The 14,405-nt window shown below is 32.9% G+C and overlaps 1 protein-coding gene across 1 annotated transcript; it reads left to right on the top strand.

The window, feature by feature from the left end:
* Positions 1–7,798: 7,798 nt before the first annotated feature.
* Positions 7,799–8,761, top strand: LOC123895276. Its single transcript, XM_045945533.1, has one exon. The coding sequence runs from the start codon at positions 7,799–7,801 to the stop codon at positions 8,759–8,761; it is 963 nt and encodes a 320-aa protein (XP_045801489.1).
* Positions 8,762–14,405: the final 5,644 nt, after the last annotated feature.

Genomic DNA, 14,405 nt, shown 5'->3' with positions numbered 1-14,405 from the left:
TCCAAAAATATAATTCCTTTGGAAAATAGAACTAGGGTTCAGCTGCCTTCTGAAACACATTGATCACGTGCGCCTTGTTGTATAAGAAACCACGAAATAATTCTTCAATCAAATCTTCGAAAGATTGAGTAGAAATTTAAACCCGCTAGCTGGCGCGCACGATACAGAGTCAGGTGTTGTTCCAAAGTGTCCCAACATTTGTCACAACACTTGGGGTCAGCACATTTGTCTCAACACTTGGCTAAAATATGTTTTTGCAAAATGTAGCCAACATACAAAAACCCAACAGTTTCATCATAATTGCATCATGATTTGTGTGAAACCTTTCACATTCAATCACACCTTAAAGGTATTCACAATACCATCCATGTGAGTCTTTACAACAAGACTCATATTTATCCTATGAGTCTTACTCAATTGGATGACAAAACAATATCCATATATGTTTTGTGTACATGGACTCTTTATAAGTCACATTCTCATCTTCCATGAGCATCATATATCACCTTGTCGAGTCATGGTAAAACCGTGACTCTCAACTGTGTGATATGACATATCCGACTTATATAGGTCTTGTGCTACTCGAACTGGTGCTCCAACAACAACTCTTGTTGAACCGATTCATGTTCCATTCTCAAAAACATGTGTTTTGTGGTACTCGAATTTACTCAAGTTCTACATCACTCCCACTATCTCTTCTAGAGACACATTCCTTCTAAAGGAATATTTTAATTCTAGTAACAAAACAACTTTTGTCCTAGAGAGTGTTGTAGAATTAGTATTTCTAAGTTTCTTTAGGATCCCTCCACAAATACACATTAATCCAAGTTGGAATTATGTTTATCTTATAAACCGTACAATCCCAAACTAACATAAAGTCAAACTAGGTACTTTTACCTCCATATCAAATATGGTGTCTTTATGATTTCTTTTATTGGAACTTTTGTGGGTAAAGAATAACTCTAATTAAAATAATTTTTTCGAAAGAGTCATCGGAGATAAAAGGACTATCTTATTTGTAATCATGTAAAACATGATGTAATATAAATAGTTATTACTATACTCCTTATCTAAGTATTTACCATTACGACTTGTTTGTATGGTCTTAATACTTTTTCAAAATTATTCATTTACTTCATAAATTCTTTGAACAAATTCAAAGAATCGTACTTTGTGTCAACCACACATATTCACATCTACTAAGCTAATTAGTAACGTAAATGAAGTAAAAGAAATAAAATTATATCTAGCAAATAATTAGTTTAGTAGTTCATATACATCTCATATGTATATATTTCAAATAGATCAAATGTCACTTTACCTTATTTGGTAATTGACATACTGAACTATTTTCAAAAGTGTAACTCACATCCTTCAAATGATATAAATCAAATGAGTCCAAAATTCCTATCTATGGAATCTAGAAATGTGTGACTCACTTATTAATACTAAACAATATTGCTACTAATATGCGTAAGGTTCAAATCTTATTTGATTCCTTTTCATGATTGTTATATATAATGTTATCAAGTTGATGGAACTCAATTCCATTACTTGATTAGGACACTAGAATAGAAAACATTGTTGGAATAATGTAACAACACTTGTCTATTATTCATGCAAGCAGTCCTTTTTCTTGTCAATACAAGGTTTAGGTTCAATGTTTCTATTATTAAATGAAACTTAATAACAATTATTTGGTTCCGTGTCAAACTCAACTTCTACGATCAATGAAACTATTTCATTATAATCGTAGGTTGATTTTATCTATAGTCAAATTATCACTTCTTTAAAACAACTTCATATTTCAACAAATATGAAATTAACAACCGGTATCATATACCTAAGATAAAAAGTGGATAATTTAACTTTCTATAACAAGGTCAATGAAGAAGTCTTACTTCTTTCTTCAACTTTAACTCTTTCAAAATCATTAGTAGTTTTTCTCGTATTTGAGAGAACAATTCTCAATACGTACCAATTCAGAAACTCCTTTCTGAACTATTTATCCTTCGTAAGGACATTTTACAGTAAAATATAAAATATATGCCAAATATATCTAACTACGAAAATAAGAATATTTGTATCATGATTAAAACATATTTAACTAGGTCTTTAATTAAATATGCTCCCACTATTTTACTCAAACCAAATGACCCTCGACATTTGATTCAGAAAATCCCGTTGGAAGATTTTCTAGTGGGAATGAGATCCATATTTTACTATGTTCTAAGTCAGCGTTGGACTGATTACACAAAACATAGTTATTTTAGGTAGGAAAACTCCTTTCCAATTGTATCTCATACAACTCTCATATCCTTTCCGTTGGGTGAATAACACTTATTCTAATCCATCATATGGAGTAACCCAACACTTGCTTCTAAAATCATATAATCATATTATATTTCTTTTAGTTAAGTTAGACCCAATAAATAGCAATCGGGTGAACTGGTTACCTCACCGCAACTTATCAATATAGACAATGCACTTCACGTTGGCAAAACCTACATTGATCGATATTGATTTTGAAGGGTGCTAAATGTTGGAAAGCTTTCAACTTAATATTTCTTTTAAGGGATTTTAATTAAATTTAATCTCACCGTATTTTGTATCTCATACAAAACGTGTTTCAATTTACATGACACTCATGTAAATATTTGTTTAACAATTATATAAAATATTCAAAACATATATAATTAAAACATTCATCTCATGCATCACATACATAAAATAAACTAAGGTAGTATAGTTATGGCCTCCTAAAATGAAAGAATTAAATAAACTAATTTATTACAATTCTTTGACCCTCGAGCAAACTTCTCAAGTTTCTCCATCGGCATCCTTTGTTTGGCTTTGTCTCCCGTCATCACGAGCAATTACAATTATTTAAAGTAAATAAATTGTCACGACACGCAGGTCGTATTTAAAAATAATAACCACGACACGCAGGTCGTATTTAAACCAAATAAAATAAATGTCAAACACGCTAAGGCCATAACTATATACCTCTATTATACTATTTAATAATAACTCTTTATACTATTAATTAAAAATAAATTCAATTGCTAACAGTATGTATACGGGATAAAAATTTGAATCTAGCAAAAAGAATACAAATATTGTTCTCTAAAGCAACATAAGTGAACGAGATATTTGTTTCTATATTTGGATCCGGCCAATCAAATTCATGAGATTTAATCATATTAAACTCATGACTGATAAAATTATAATTCCTATATTTTTTTTGAACGATTTGTACCAAAAATTCTATATTTGTACCAAATTCTATATTTGTACCAAATTCTATATTTGTACCAAAAATTATAATTCCTATTGAACGATTTCAATTTGATTTAATACCGAGATAAACATGCCTTTTAAATAAAATTATTTCCTTTTAACCTGAATCATATATATTCAGCTCATATCCGATATTTTAGAAATCAAATGAATTCAAAATCTGTTTTGAAAACAATGCGTAAATATCCAATTTTGATTTTGAATTAAATCTTTGACAATTCTCCAATTATCAAATATGAAGATTTATTTGATCAAAACTCTTTTGAATAAAATTATTTCCCAAAATTGGTAATATTATTTTTAAAACAATTTCAAAAGATATTTCTTGAATTTTAAAATGATTTCAAAATTAAATTATATTTGTCAAGATCTCTTTCAATTACTAACTAATTGTTGCATCAACACTTGATGCGTTTATACAATAATTATCGTTCCATTCATAGGTAAGCAATTACTTGTTCAATCTGACTGACCGTAGTGACTTACACTTCACCAGAAAAGACGGTTCCGAAGCATAAACACTAATCATTCGAATGAACAATAATTACTTATTCTAGGCTGAATGAGCGAATTAATAAGTATATCATATATACTCAATTAGTGTACCAAATTAAAAGAAATCAGCAAATTAATAAGTATATCATATATACTCAATTAGTGTACCAAATTAAAAGAAATCAATTATGTATCATATACATACTTCTATCAATTATATATGACGGACAAAACAAACATATAAACCATATAAACATGCTTGAATCATGTAAACGCATTCCGACAATAATTATATAACCATATAATTATTGATATGCATTAGAGGTAATTGGATTAAATGATTTAATCACAACCGATGCTCTGATACCACTGAAGGGATTTAAGAGGGTTTTTCAAAATAATTAATCCTCTTAGCGGAACAATCCCGATGAACGGATCTTGATTAAACCATTAATCACAAATCAAAGAACACAAAGCCACAAGTTTATGTGTTTACCTCTTGAAGTGCAGAACCTTTGAGGTAGAAACTGTTTCTGATCACGAGCAAAGCAAAGTAGCGATGCATCTACTCAGTCCACACGAACAGAACTTCTCCGATGACCGGTGCTAGCCAATTCCACCAGAGATTCAGAGAGAATAGGGTTTAGAGAGCGGCGGCTAGGTTTCACTTTGTGAATTAGGTTAAGCTTACAAAACTTCATCACAAGGGTTCTATTTATAGAACTACTTGTGTGGTCATCAAACCAAGCACTTCACCGTACCTGACGGTGGACCGCATTTCTCTATTTTCATAAATTAAATATTAAGTCATACTTAATTATTTAATTACTAATAAGTCCTACTTATTATTTTATAAATAAGTCTTACTTATTTATTTCTCTCATCTATCTGTCCTTTGTGTGTGACCCTATAGGTTCTCGTAACGTTGGCAATAATATTAAATCACATATTTAATATTATAAACAGTGAGCGGTATCTAGCAACACATCACTGCTACCCAAGTGACGAGAATGTCATGTGATCTGACGAAACCTTTCCGTGATAACGATCGTGTGTATAATTACCCCTTTGCCCTTATATCTATATTGAACACAAGGCATAGATTGTGTCACCCTTGTATGGTTCAATATCTTATTTCTTGATCCCAGAATATACTGAGCAACGAATAAGCTCAATATCTCATATTGACTTAGTTCGGCGTGGCCACGCATTTTATCAGTCATATTCCATCAAGAGGCCTACAGATATTGCTCCTGTTATGTAGGAGGGGCAAATTCCATCTAGGTCACTCATGTCCCTCAACATGATTTGTGGAGTACCCATCAACCGACTTTATAGTCATCCTGTTACGGACAATGTTTGAACGGCAACTAAGTACTCTACTCCACATCTAGGGTCCATAGTGGTTTCAGGTCGAAGGGTGGTATACACCATTATCACTATGAGAATAACTTATGACACTTTTCATAACATACTATGTAGCATTCTCATGGCGGGTCAATCCAATATAAATATTACTCCTAATATTTATATCTATGTGAAGACTTGATATCTCATATCCATGACTCGTGAGATGAAGTCATCAGTCTACTCACATAATAGTCTCTATGTTTTACTGTTATCCCACATCACAGTAAAACTTGACTATGGATACTTTAAGAATAGTGTCCTTATGTTTAATGGAGTCTCACTATTAAGTCACACTTAATGTTCCATTTATTAGACTAGCTATTCTAGGGACTTTATTAGTTTGAAACAAACATAATAAAGAAATGCCTTATTATATATATATATATTAAATATATAAATCAAAGTCATTATACAAAAGACGATTCTATCAAAATAGATTGGCTTTTAGGGCTTACTCCAACAATACATATTTTACTCCAATGGTGATACCACTTTTTGAGTATCATACATTAATGACAAACGGTAATGTTTTGAAATATATGGAAGTTATCAAATTGGATTTATATACCAAAAATAAAAATAATAATAACATTAAATTGATGATACGGTACCTTATTTAAGGTACTGGTATCATCAATTTTGATACCCTCTGTGCTATGTCATGGAACTCCAATGATAAAAAAATTAAGGTACTGTATCATTAGTTTATGAAACTCTTTTAGATACCCTTATTGGAGATGCTCTAAGTTCAATTAATATTGTCATTAACTGTTAAGACGGGTACGAAACTGACTTAAAAAGCGTTTTTTGTACTAGTATTTGTTGAGGCAAAATCCTAATTTGATGTTTTAAAGATAACAAACATCTTAATTATATTTTAAGTGAATTCTGATCGTTTTGTGATCTAACAAGTGCTCTTGAGTGATTAATATAGACAGGAACAAAAGCTCATTCATTATATATCACTACACTTAAATTGATTGAAAACTGCAAGTTTATTAGAATGATCAGAGAACATTCTCCAGTCTGCACTTTTTCTCACGTGCAAAGCTATACATCAACAATAAGCACTTAATTGATATCATCTGAACAAGAGACAAATAAGCACTTTTGCAAAAGACTTTATTGAAGAAAATCTCTACAGGATATAAGTCATTTAAAGCAAGGATTAAATGATAGCAAAAGAAAGCTTCCTATTTGGTCATGTTTAATGAATAAACATGAACATGTCTTTGACAATTTATTTCTCAAGCTCACATGCTCTATTCAGAGATTATTTGAAGACATTTATGGACCAATGAAAAGGAGACAACAAGTTTGAAATGATACTTCTCAAAGGACTTCATAAAATATATTTCACTATGATCTTGATCTACAATGGAAAGCTACTTGTACTTTTACAAGTACACATGAATAGTAAAAGGATAAGAAGACCAGCTATCATCATATGATCATCATGAATATCTTGAGGCCCACGAAATCAAAACAAGCAATGCACATCTCTCTATTTGATCTAGGCCAAGAATCAGAAAATACTCTGGGAGAACGATCTAAGAACGTTCCAGAATCAAGCAGACTTTCTTCTCTTGATCAAAAGATTCTCTCCAGCTGTATCCAGCTGTTGTAATTGATCTTCCAAGGCTTCAACAGTGCTTGTTCTTGGAGAACAAGTTCATACAGCTCAAAGATGCTCAACCTCACGCTCCTCATGACATCATCATTCTATGAATGTTCTCAAGAAGCATCTTCTCTCTCATCAAATATTATTTGAATAATATTTGATCTGATCTTTTAAAGGACTAACGGCTAGTCTTTGGCAACACTCCAACCTGCTTGGAGACCACGGAACAAAGGACAAACAACATCTATAAATAGCACACTTGGGTGCTTTGAAGATTCAAGAGTTTCAACTACAAATTTCAACATCTACACTTGTCTTTTTCGACCAAGTCATTAAACACTTCCACTCTCACTCCAGCTCTCTAACATCACATACTTGGATCAGTATATCATTGAGTGAACTGAGTGTATTCTTCTATTAGCTTCTCAACTTGATTTTCTCTTCATTTGAAAACTTGTGATCCGAACAATTCATTGTAAAAGTTTGGCTCAAATCAATACGTAACTATTGATTGAGTGACACCTTAGTTTGTAGGACTGAGGTAGATATTAAGCTTGTAGGGCTTAAGGTTATTGATCTTGGTTTAGATCAAGGAGGTTTGTAATTTGAGATTACTAGTATCTCAAGATTATAGTGGATACTCACGGAGCGTGAGGGACTGACGTAACCCATACTATTAGGGGGGGAACCAGTATAATTGTTGTGTGTTGATTCTCTCTTCCCTTATCTTTTATTTTCTGTAAACACTAAGCACACAATTCACTTTGAATTTGTTTTACTGCTAACCAGATCATTCTGAGATCATTCTAACGCTTTCTGTTGAGTTATATTTTTAAAAGGTAAATTTTAATAGGTTCACAATTCAATCCCCCTTTCTTGTGAAAAACTTTGCTACTTCAATTGGCATCAGAGCTCTGCCTCTAAGGTTGAGCATTTAACAAGTGCTAGAGGAAAAGATTCAGGAAGGAAGTAATGGCAAAGTATATAAATGAAGGAGGATCATCAACAAGACCACCCTTATTTGAAGGACAGGATTACTACTACTGGAAGGATAAAATGGAGCTGTTCCTTAGATCACAAGACAACAACATGTGGCATGTAATTGAAGTTGGAGAATATGTTCCACCACCAGCTAAAGATTCAACAACTCCAAGAACTTCAGATCAATGGACCACACAAGAATCTGATCGGGTACTTTTAAATACTAGAGCAAAATTATTTATAAAATCTGCTTTGAACAGGGAAGAACATGATAGAATCATGGAATGCAAAACTGCTAAAGAAATGTGGGAAACTCTTCAAAATCATCATGAAGGATCAAGTCGTGTTAAAGAAACAAGGATTGATATAGGTGTGAGAAAATTTGAGTTGTTTGAAATGAAAGAAGATGAAACCATAGATCAAATGTATGGAAGATTCACAATCATTATCAATGAACTCAACTCTCTTGAAAAAACCTACACTGCACATGAAAGAGTAAGAAAGATTCTAAGAAGTTTACCAAAAGATTGGAGGCATATAGTAATAGCTATCACTGAAGCAAAGGATCTCTCTCAACTCAAATTAGAAGACTTGATTGGATCTCTGAAAGCTCATGAATCAATCATTCAAGAAGATAAACCTACACAGAAAAGGATGATTGCTCTAGAGTCACAAGTAATGGAACACTCTCAAAACAATCTGACTGTAAATAATAATAGTTTACTTCAAGATGATGATGAAGAAGAATTTACACTCATTTCAAGAAGAATTCAAAGATTGATGATGAAAAGAAACCAGATAAGAAACTCATTTCAAAGAAATAACACCAGAAACGAAAGTGACTTGAGCAAGGTTCAATGTTATGGATGTAATCAATTTGGACATTACAAAAATGATTGTCCAAAGACAAGGCAAAAACCTCCAGTCAAAAATAAATCGATGATGGCTACCTAGGATGAAATAGATGAAGCATTTGAAGAAGAAGAACAACAAGAAGCGAAGATGTGCCACATGACACACTCAGACACTCAAGAGGTATCACTCGAACCTTATGCTTCTTGCCTTAAAACTGAACATTTATTTGATAACCTATTATATGACTCTTAATTTATAACTCAACAAAATGGTAAGCTTAGAGATGATGTCACTAAAATAACTCAAGAAAGAGATGAATATAAAGCTGAAAATATCATTTTAAAAGAGGTTATTTCAAATATGAAAAAAAGGGAAATATCTAATCAAGAAATTTTTGAAAAATCTGAGACTCACAAAGAAAATATTGCTTTAAAAGAAATTGTTTCTATCTTAGAAAATGATATAAAATGTTTTGTAAAATCTACTGAAACTTTTGAAAAAATCATGGGATCTCAAGTTAGTGTTTTTGACAAATCTGGATTAGGTTTTAAAACTCATCAAAAACAAAAGCCTTTTCAAAATTTCTTTATCCCTGATCAAAACAAAAAGGTTCTTAAACTAAAATGCTCTTTTTGTCATAAAAATGGTCATGCTGAATCATTTTGCTATAAAAAGAAAAGGCAACACTCTCACTGGAAAGCAGAACGTTCTCAGAAGCATCTGCCTAAACAATATTCTTCTAAACCACCTTATAAGAGTGTTGGTGTAAGCCCTAGAGGCCAATTATTTATAATTGCATGATACTTGTATTGGATAATTTACTTATTAATAAAGGCTTTTCTTTATTATGTTTATGTGTTAAATAATAATAGAGTCCCTAGAATAGTAAGTTCATTGAATGGAACGTTAAGTGTGACTTAATCGTGAGAGTCCATTACACATAAGAACACTATTCTTAAAACATCCGTAGTCGAGCTTTAATGTGAATTGGGATAACATCAAAACATAGAGACTATTATGTTGATAGACTGATGATCACATCTCACGGATCATAGATAAAGAGTTATCAAGTCTTCACATAGATATAAATATTAAGAGTAATATTTATATCGGATTGACCCACCATGAGAATACTACATAGTATGTTATGAAATGTCATAGGATATTCTCATAGTGATAAGTGGTGTATTCCACCCTTCGACCTGAAACCACTATATTCCCTAGATGTAGGAGTGTAGTACTTTGTCGCCATTCAAAGTTATCCGTAACAGGATGACTATAAAGTTGGTTGATGGGTATTCCACGAATCATGCTAAGGGACATGAGTGACCTAGATGGAATTTACCCCTCCTACATAACAGGAGATATGTCTATGGGCCCAATATTGAACTTAACAAGGGTGACGTACTATGCCTTGTGTTCAATATAGACATAAGGGTAAAAGGGTAATTAGACACATGAGTTTTATCACGGAAAGGTTTGTCAGATCACGTGACATTCTTGTGACTTGGGTAGCAGTGATGTGTTGCTAGATACCGCTCACTGTTTATAATATTAAGAATAATATTATTACCAACGTTATAAGAACCTACAGGGTCACACACATAAGGACAGTCGATATGGAAGAAATAAGTAAGACTTATTTTGAGGGTGCGATTAGTGAAAAACGGTTTTGGGCTTAAGAAGACCAAACACCGTTTGGCCCAACTGACCACACAAGAAACTCCATAAATAAGAAGCTTGTGTAGTTCAGTGAGTGCTTGCTTTTCACAATTCGTTTTTTTCAGAGAAACCCTAAAGCTCTGAAACCCTAACCACACTTCCTAAGCCTTCATCTGGTAGCAGCTAGCACTGAAAGTTGAAGACCTGTTCGTGTGGACTAGCTAGAGGTGTTGTCGTCGTGTGGTGCTTGTGATCAACGAATAGAAGCAAAGAGTTTGCTATTTCAGTTCATCAAAGGTATAACATTTAACCCTGATCATGCCCATTCGCAAGGATCCATCGAAGGAAAAATTTAAAATTCCGCTGCGTTTTATACTCTGTTTTAAACACGATTTTCCTTCAGTGGTATCAGAGCCACTTGTGAAACCATGAATCGGTTTGTTGTTTTATTACTGTTTTATTAATATGGTTTTGAATCGGTATTAATAATAATAATAACAAGGATTAATAAAATTTGATTGATCGGTTTTAAAATATATATGTGATATATATTTCTGATACGACGCATCGGTGTATGTGATACATTGATCGTGTCATTCATTCGAATGTTTGAGTGATTGGCGTTTAATTTGGATGATTGTGAGCGTGAGCTTCGGAACCATTTATGGTGAAGCATCATATATCCGATCGTTCATCTAGAACTAGCAGTCCTGAAATGTTTTGATGAATGGTGGTTGTATTAGGGTTTATAACAATACAAGTGTTGTGTTGTTATATAAACAGAACATATTGTTCATTGAAAGTTTTAAGTGATTGTCGTGAGCATGGATGATTGTGAGCGTGAGCTTCGGAACCGATAACTGGTGAAGCATCATATATCCAATCGTCTATGATGAACAAAATCCTGAAACGTTTTGATGAATGATTACTGTATTAATTTTGTAACAATACAAGGGTTGTGTTGTTATACAAACAGAGTACGGCTAGGGTTTATATCTGAAGCATCAAGTGTTGGTGCGATTAGGATTCATTGATGAAGTGTTCATCGAAATTAAGTGTTTATTAATTGATATTTTATGGTATTTTATTAAGGTGATCAATCATGGTATTTTATTAATTGGACTAATTTAATAATAATAAATTATGTGTTTATTGTCATTAAAGTTGCATGATGAATGGTTATGGCCTTAGTTCTTCTTTTCGTTTTATTTGGGATTTAAATACGGCCTGCGTGTCGTGCCTCTCTTATATTCTCTTGATGTAATTTCTTTTCTCATCTCACTCCCTCGTATGAACACGAGTTTCTTGTAGTGATGTAATATAAGATTAGCAAATAGGACAGGAAGGACAGCTATGAAGATCTATCTTGGAGAAGCATAGGTCGTTCTTAGATATAGCATAGGTTCTCTCATTGGCTTGAGGGAACAATCACGCTAGGGGCCATAACCATATCACTTTATTATATTATGTATGTTGATGCATGTTATGTATGGAGTGACGTCATTGTATGTAAGCCGTGGTAAGGTGAGATCAAATTAATTATAAAAGCCCTCAAAGGAATTAATATTAAGTTTTATCGCTTTCCAACGAATAGCGCCCTTCAAGATCAATATCGATCAATGTAGGTTTTGCCAACGCGGAGTGCATTGTCAATATTGATAAGTTGCGGTGAGGTAATTTATTTATCCGATCGCTATTTAATGGGTCTAACTTAACTAAAGAAAATATAATAAGATTATATGACTTTAGAAGCAAGCATTGGGTTATTCCATGTGATGGATTAGAATAAGCGTTATTCACCCAATAGAAAGGATATGAGAGTTGTATGAGATACAATTGGAAAGGAGTTTCCTACCTAAATAACTAAGTTTTGTGTAATCAGCCCAACGCTGACTTAAAACGAAGTGAAATATGGATCTCATTCTCACTAGAAAATCTTCCAACGGGATTTTCCGAATCAAATGTCGAGGGTCATTTGTTTTGAGTAAAATAGTGGGAGCACATGTTTAATTAAAGGCCTAATTAAATGTGTATTAAAATTGTTCAATACTTATATTTTCACTTTTACAATTGTAGATCACCATGTCAAACACCAATACTTCAAACAACATTTTGCGAAGCATTCTTGACAAAGAGAAATTGTCTGGGACAAATTTTCTTGATTGGCATCGTAACTTGAGGATAGTCCTCATGCACGAGAAAAAGCTGTATGCTATTGAGGAACCCCAACCTAACCCTGACGATGAACCTGCGGCCAATGCTCCTAAGGCTCAAAGGGATGCTTATCAGAAGCGTCTTGATGATGCCATGGATGCAAAGTGCCTCATGCTGGCTACCATGACCTCTGAGCTTCAGAAGCAACATGAGGACATGAATGCGTTCGATATGATTGATAACACTGAAAAATATAGTATTTATTTTATAATATTAGTTTAATATTTTATTATTTTCTTTGCATTTTAGTAGTATTATTATCATTTTTTATTGTGTATTACAGGTATTTCCGGAACTTCTCGAAATAAAAAAGGTCACAAAATTAATGTCAAAGTGGATAAAAAAAAGACATTGGATCAGATGGAAGAGAAGCCCAAAAGAAGTTGGACGAACAAGCCAAGCCCACATGCACTTGGCATGTGCCAGGCACATGTGGTCCACACAACAACACATGGCGTTGGCCATGCTTGTGGCACTCGCCACACCCATAAGACATGGCGCCGGCCATGTGCCTTGTGGCACCCGCCACAGGCTTTGCACACATGGCGCCCGCCATGTGCTTTATGGCACCCGCCACGTAGTGTCTCCTTCCTACTTTCACGGGCACGTTTCACACGGCTTTATCCTCAACTGCTCCTCAGATTTCGGCGTTCCTCAGATTTCGGTGGAAGCAACTAAGATATGCACGTTTCTTATAACGGAACAACGGATTCGAAGGAGATATTTGTATCTCATAAAGACTATAAATAGAGAACACCAGTCAGTGTTTTTCACACATTATTCCACGCAGACTTAAGAGAAAAATTCAATTTAAAATTTTAGTTGTTAAGTGTTTTAGTTTACGGAGCAAAAAGGTGTGGTGTTGCTGCTTACACTTCCAGTTCCAGTTTCAATCAGTCTTTGATTTCCTTTGTTCCGGTGTACCTGTACTAGTTTCACTAGTATTTGTAAGTTTTAATAACAGTACTTTTATTTTAGTCAGTTTCAATATTATTATATTCCAGTTTGATATTCGTATGCTCTGTTTGATTTACGGTTACTCTGTTTAAATGTTTCGTTTAACTAAGAATTATTTAATCAGTATCTTGTCAAATAAAATCATGCGTACCTAAATCTATTTAACTGGAATGTGAATTAGGAAGCTAATCTGGATTTGGTAATTAATCTGTGACTTACGTTTTTAATCTAGTTTTCTGTTCAGTTTTTAATAATTAAATTAAAGATTTTGCACGAGAGTGAAAATTAACTAAGGTATAAATTAATAGCGCGAAAGTGTGAGATTTGTACCGGATAGTAAAAACTGAACATTAATTTTAAACACCGCGACAGCTCTTTAAAATTAATTAAACTATATTAGTTTTCAAAAAGTATTTTATAAATAAATGTGAGAGCGAGAGTGAAGCATTCATTTATATAATATAGTATTAGTTCAATAGCGCGACGGCGTGAGACTATATTTTTAAACTAATGTTGTTTTGAGAAAACTAGATCTTTTTAATTAAATCGAATTGATTTTCAAAAAGTATTTTTTATAAGTAAGTGCGAGAGCGAAAGTGAAACATTTATTTTATAACTATACGATATTACTCAATAGCGCGAGAGTGTGAGACGCGTATCTTTTAATCAATTTCAGTTTATTAAAAAGGTAACATTATTTCAAAACACAGTTTAATTACCGAATCCATTGAAGCAACTTAATTTACATTCCGGTTAGTTTAATAATATTTTATTCAATACAGTTTAATTAATTATCTAAAACGCCTTCTTTAATTAATATCTAGCCTTAACCTTACGATATATTAAAAACATAAGCGAAATATTAACAAATAGTCCCTGGGATCGATAATCTTTTATAACTACACGATAT

This window comes from Trifolium pratense, linkage group LG1, assembly GCF_020283565.1.
Source record: "Trifolium pratense cultivar HEN17-A07 linkage group LG1, ARS_RC_1.1, whole genome shotgun sequence".
Lineage (NCBI taxonomy): Eukaryota > Viridiplantae > Streptophyta > Magnoliopsida > Fabales > Fabaceae > Trifolium > Trifolium pratense.
Note: the sequence above shows the minus strand (reverse complement) of the source record. Positions and strands in the feature narration are given on the sequence as shown.

Excerpts from the sequence above, each read along its gene's own strand:
- LOC123895276 (XM_045945533.1), top strand. The coding sequence starts at position 7,799 with ATGGCAAAGTATATAAATGAAGGAGGATCATCAACAAGACCACCCTTA.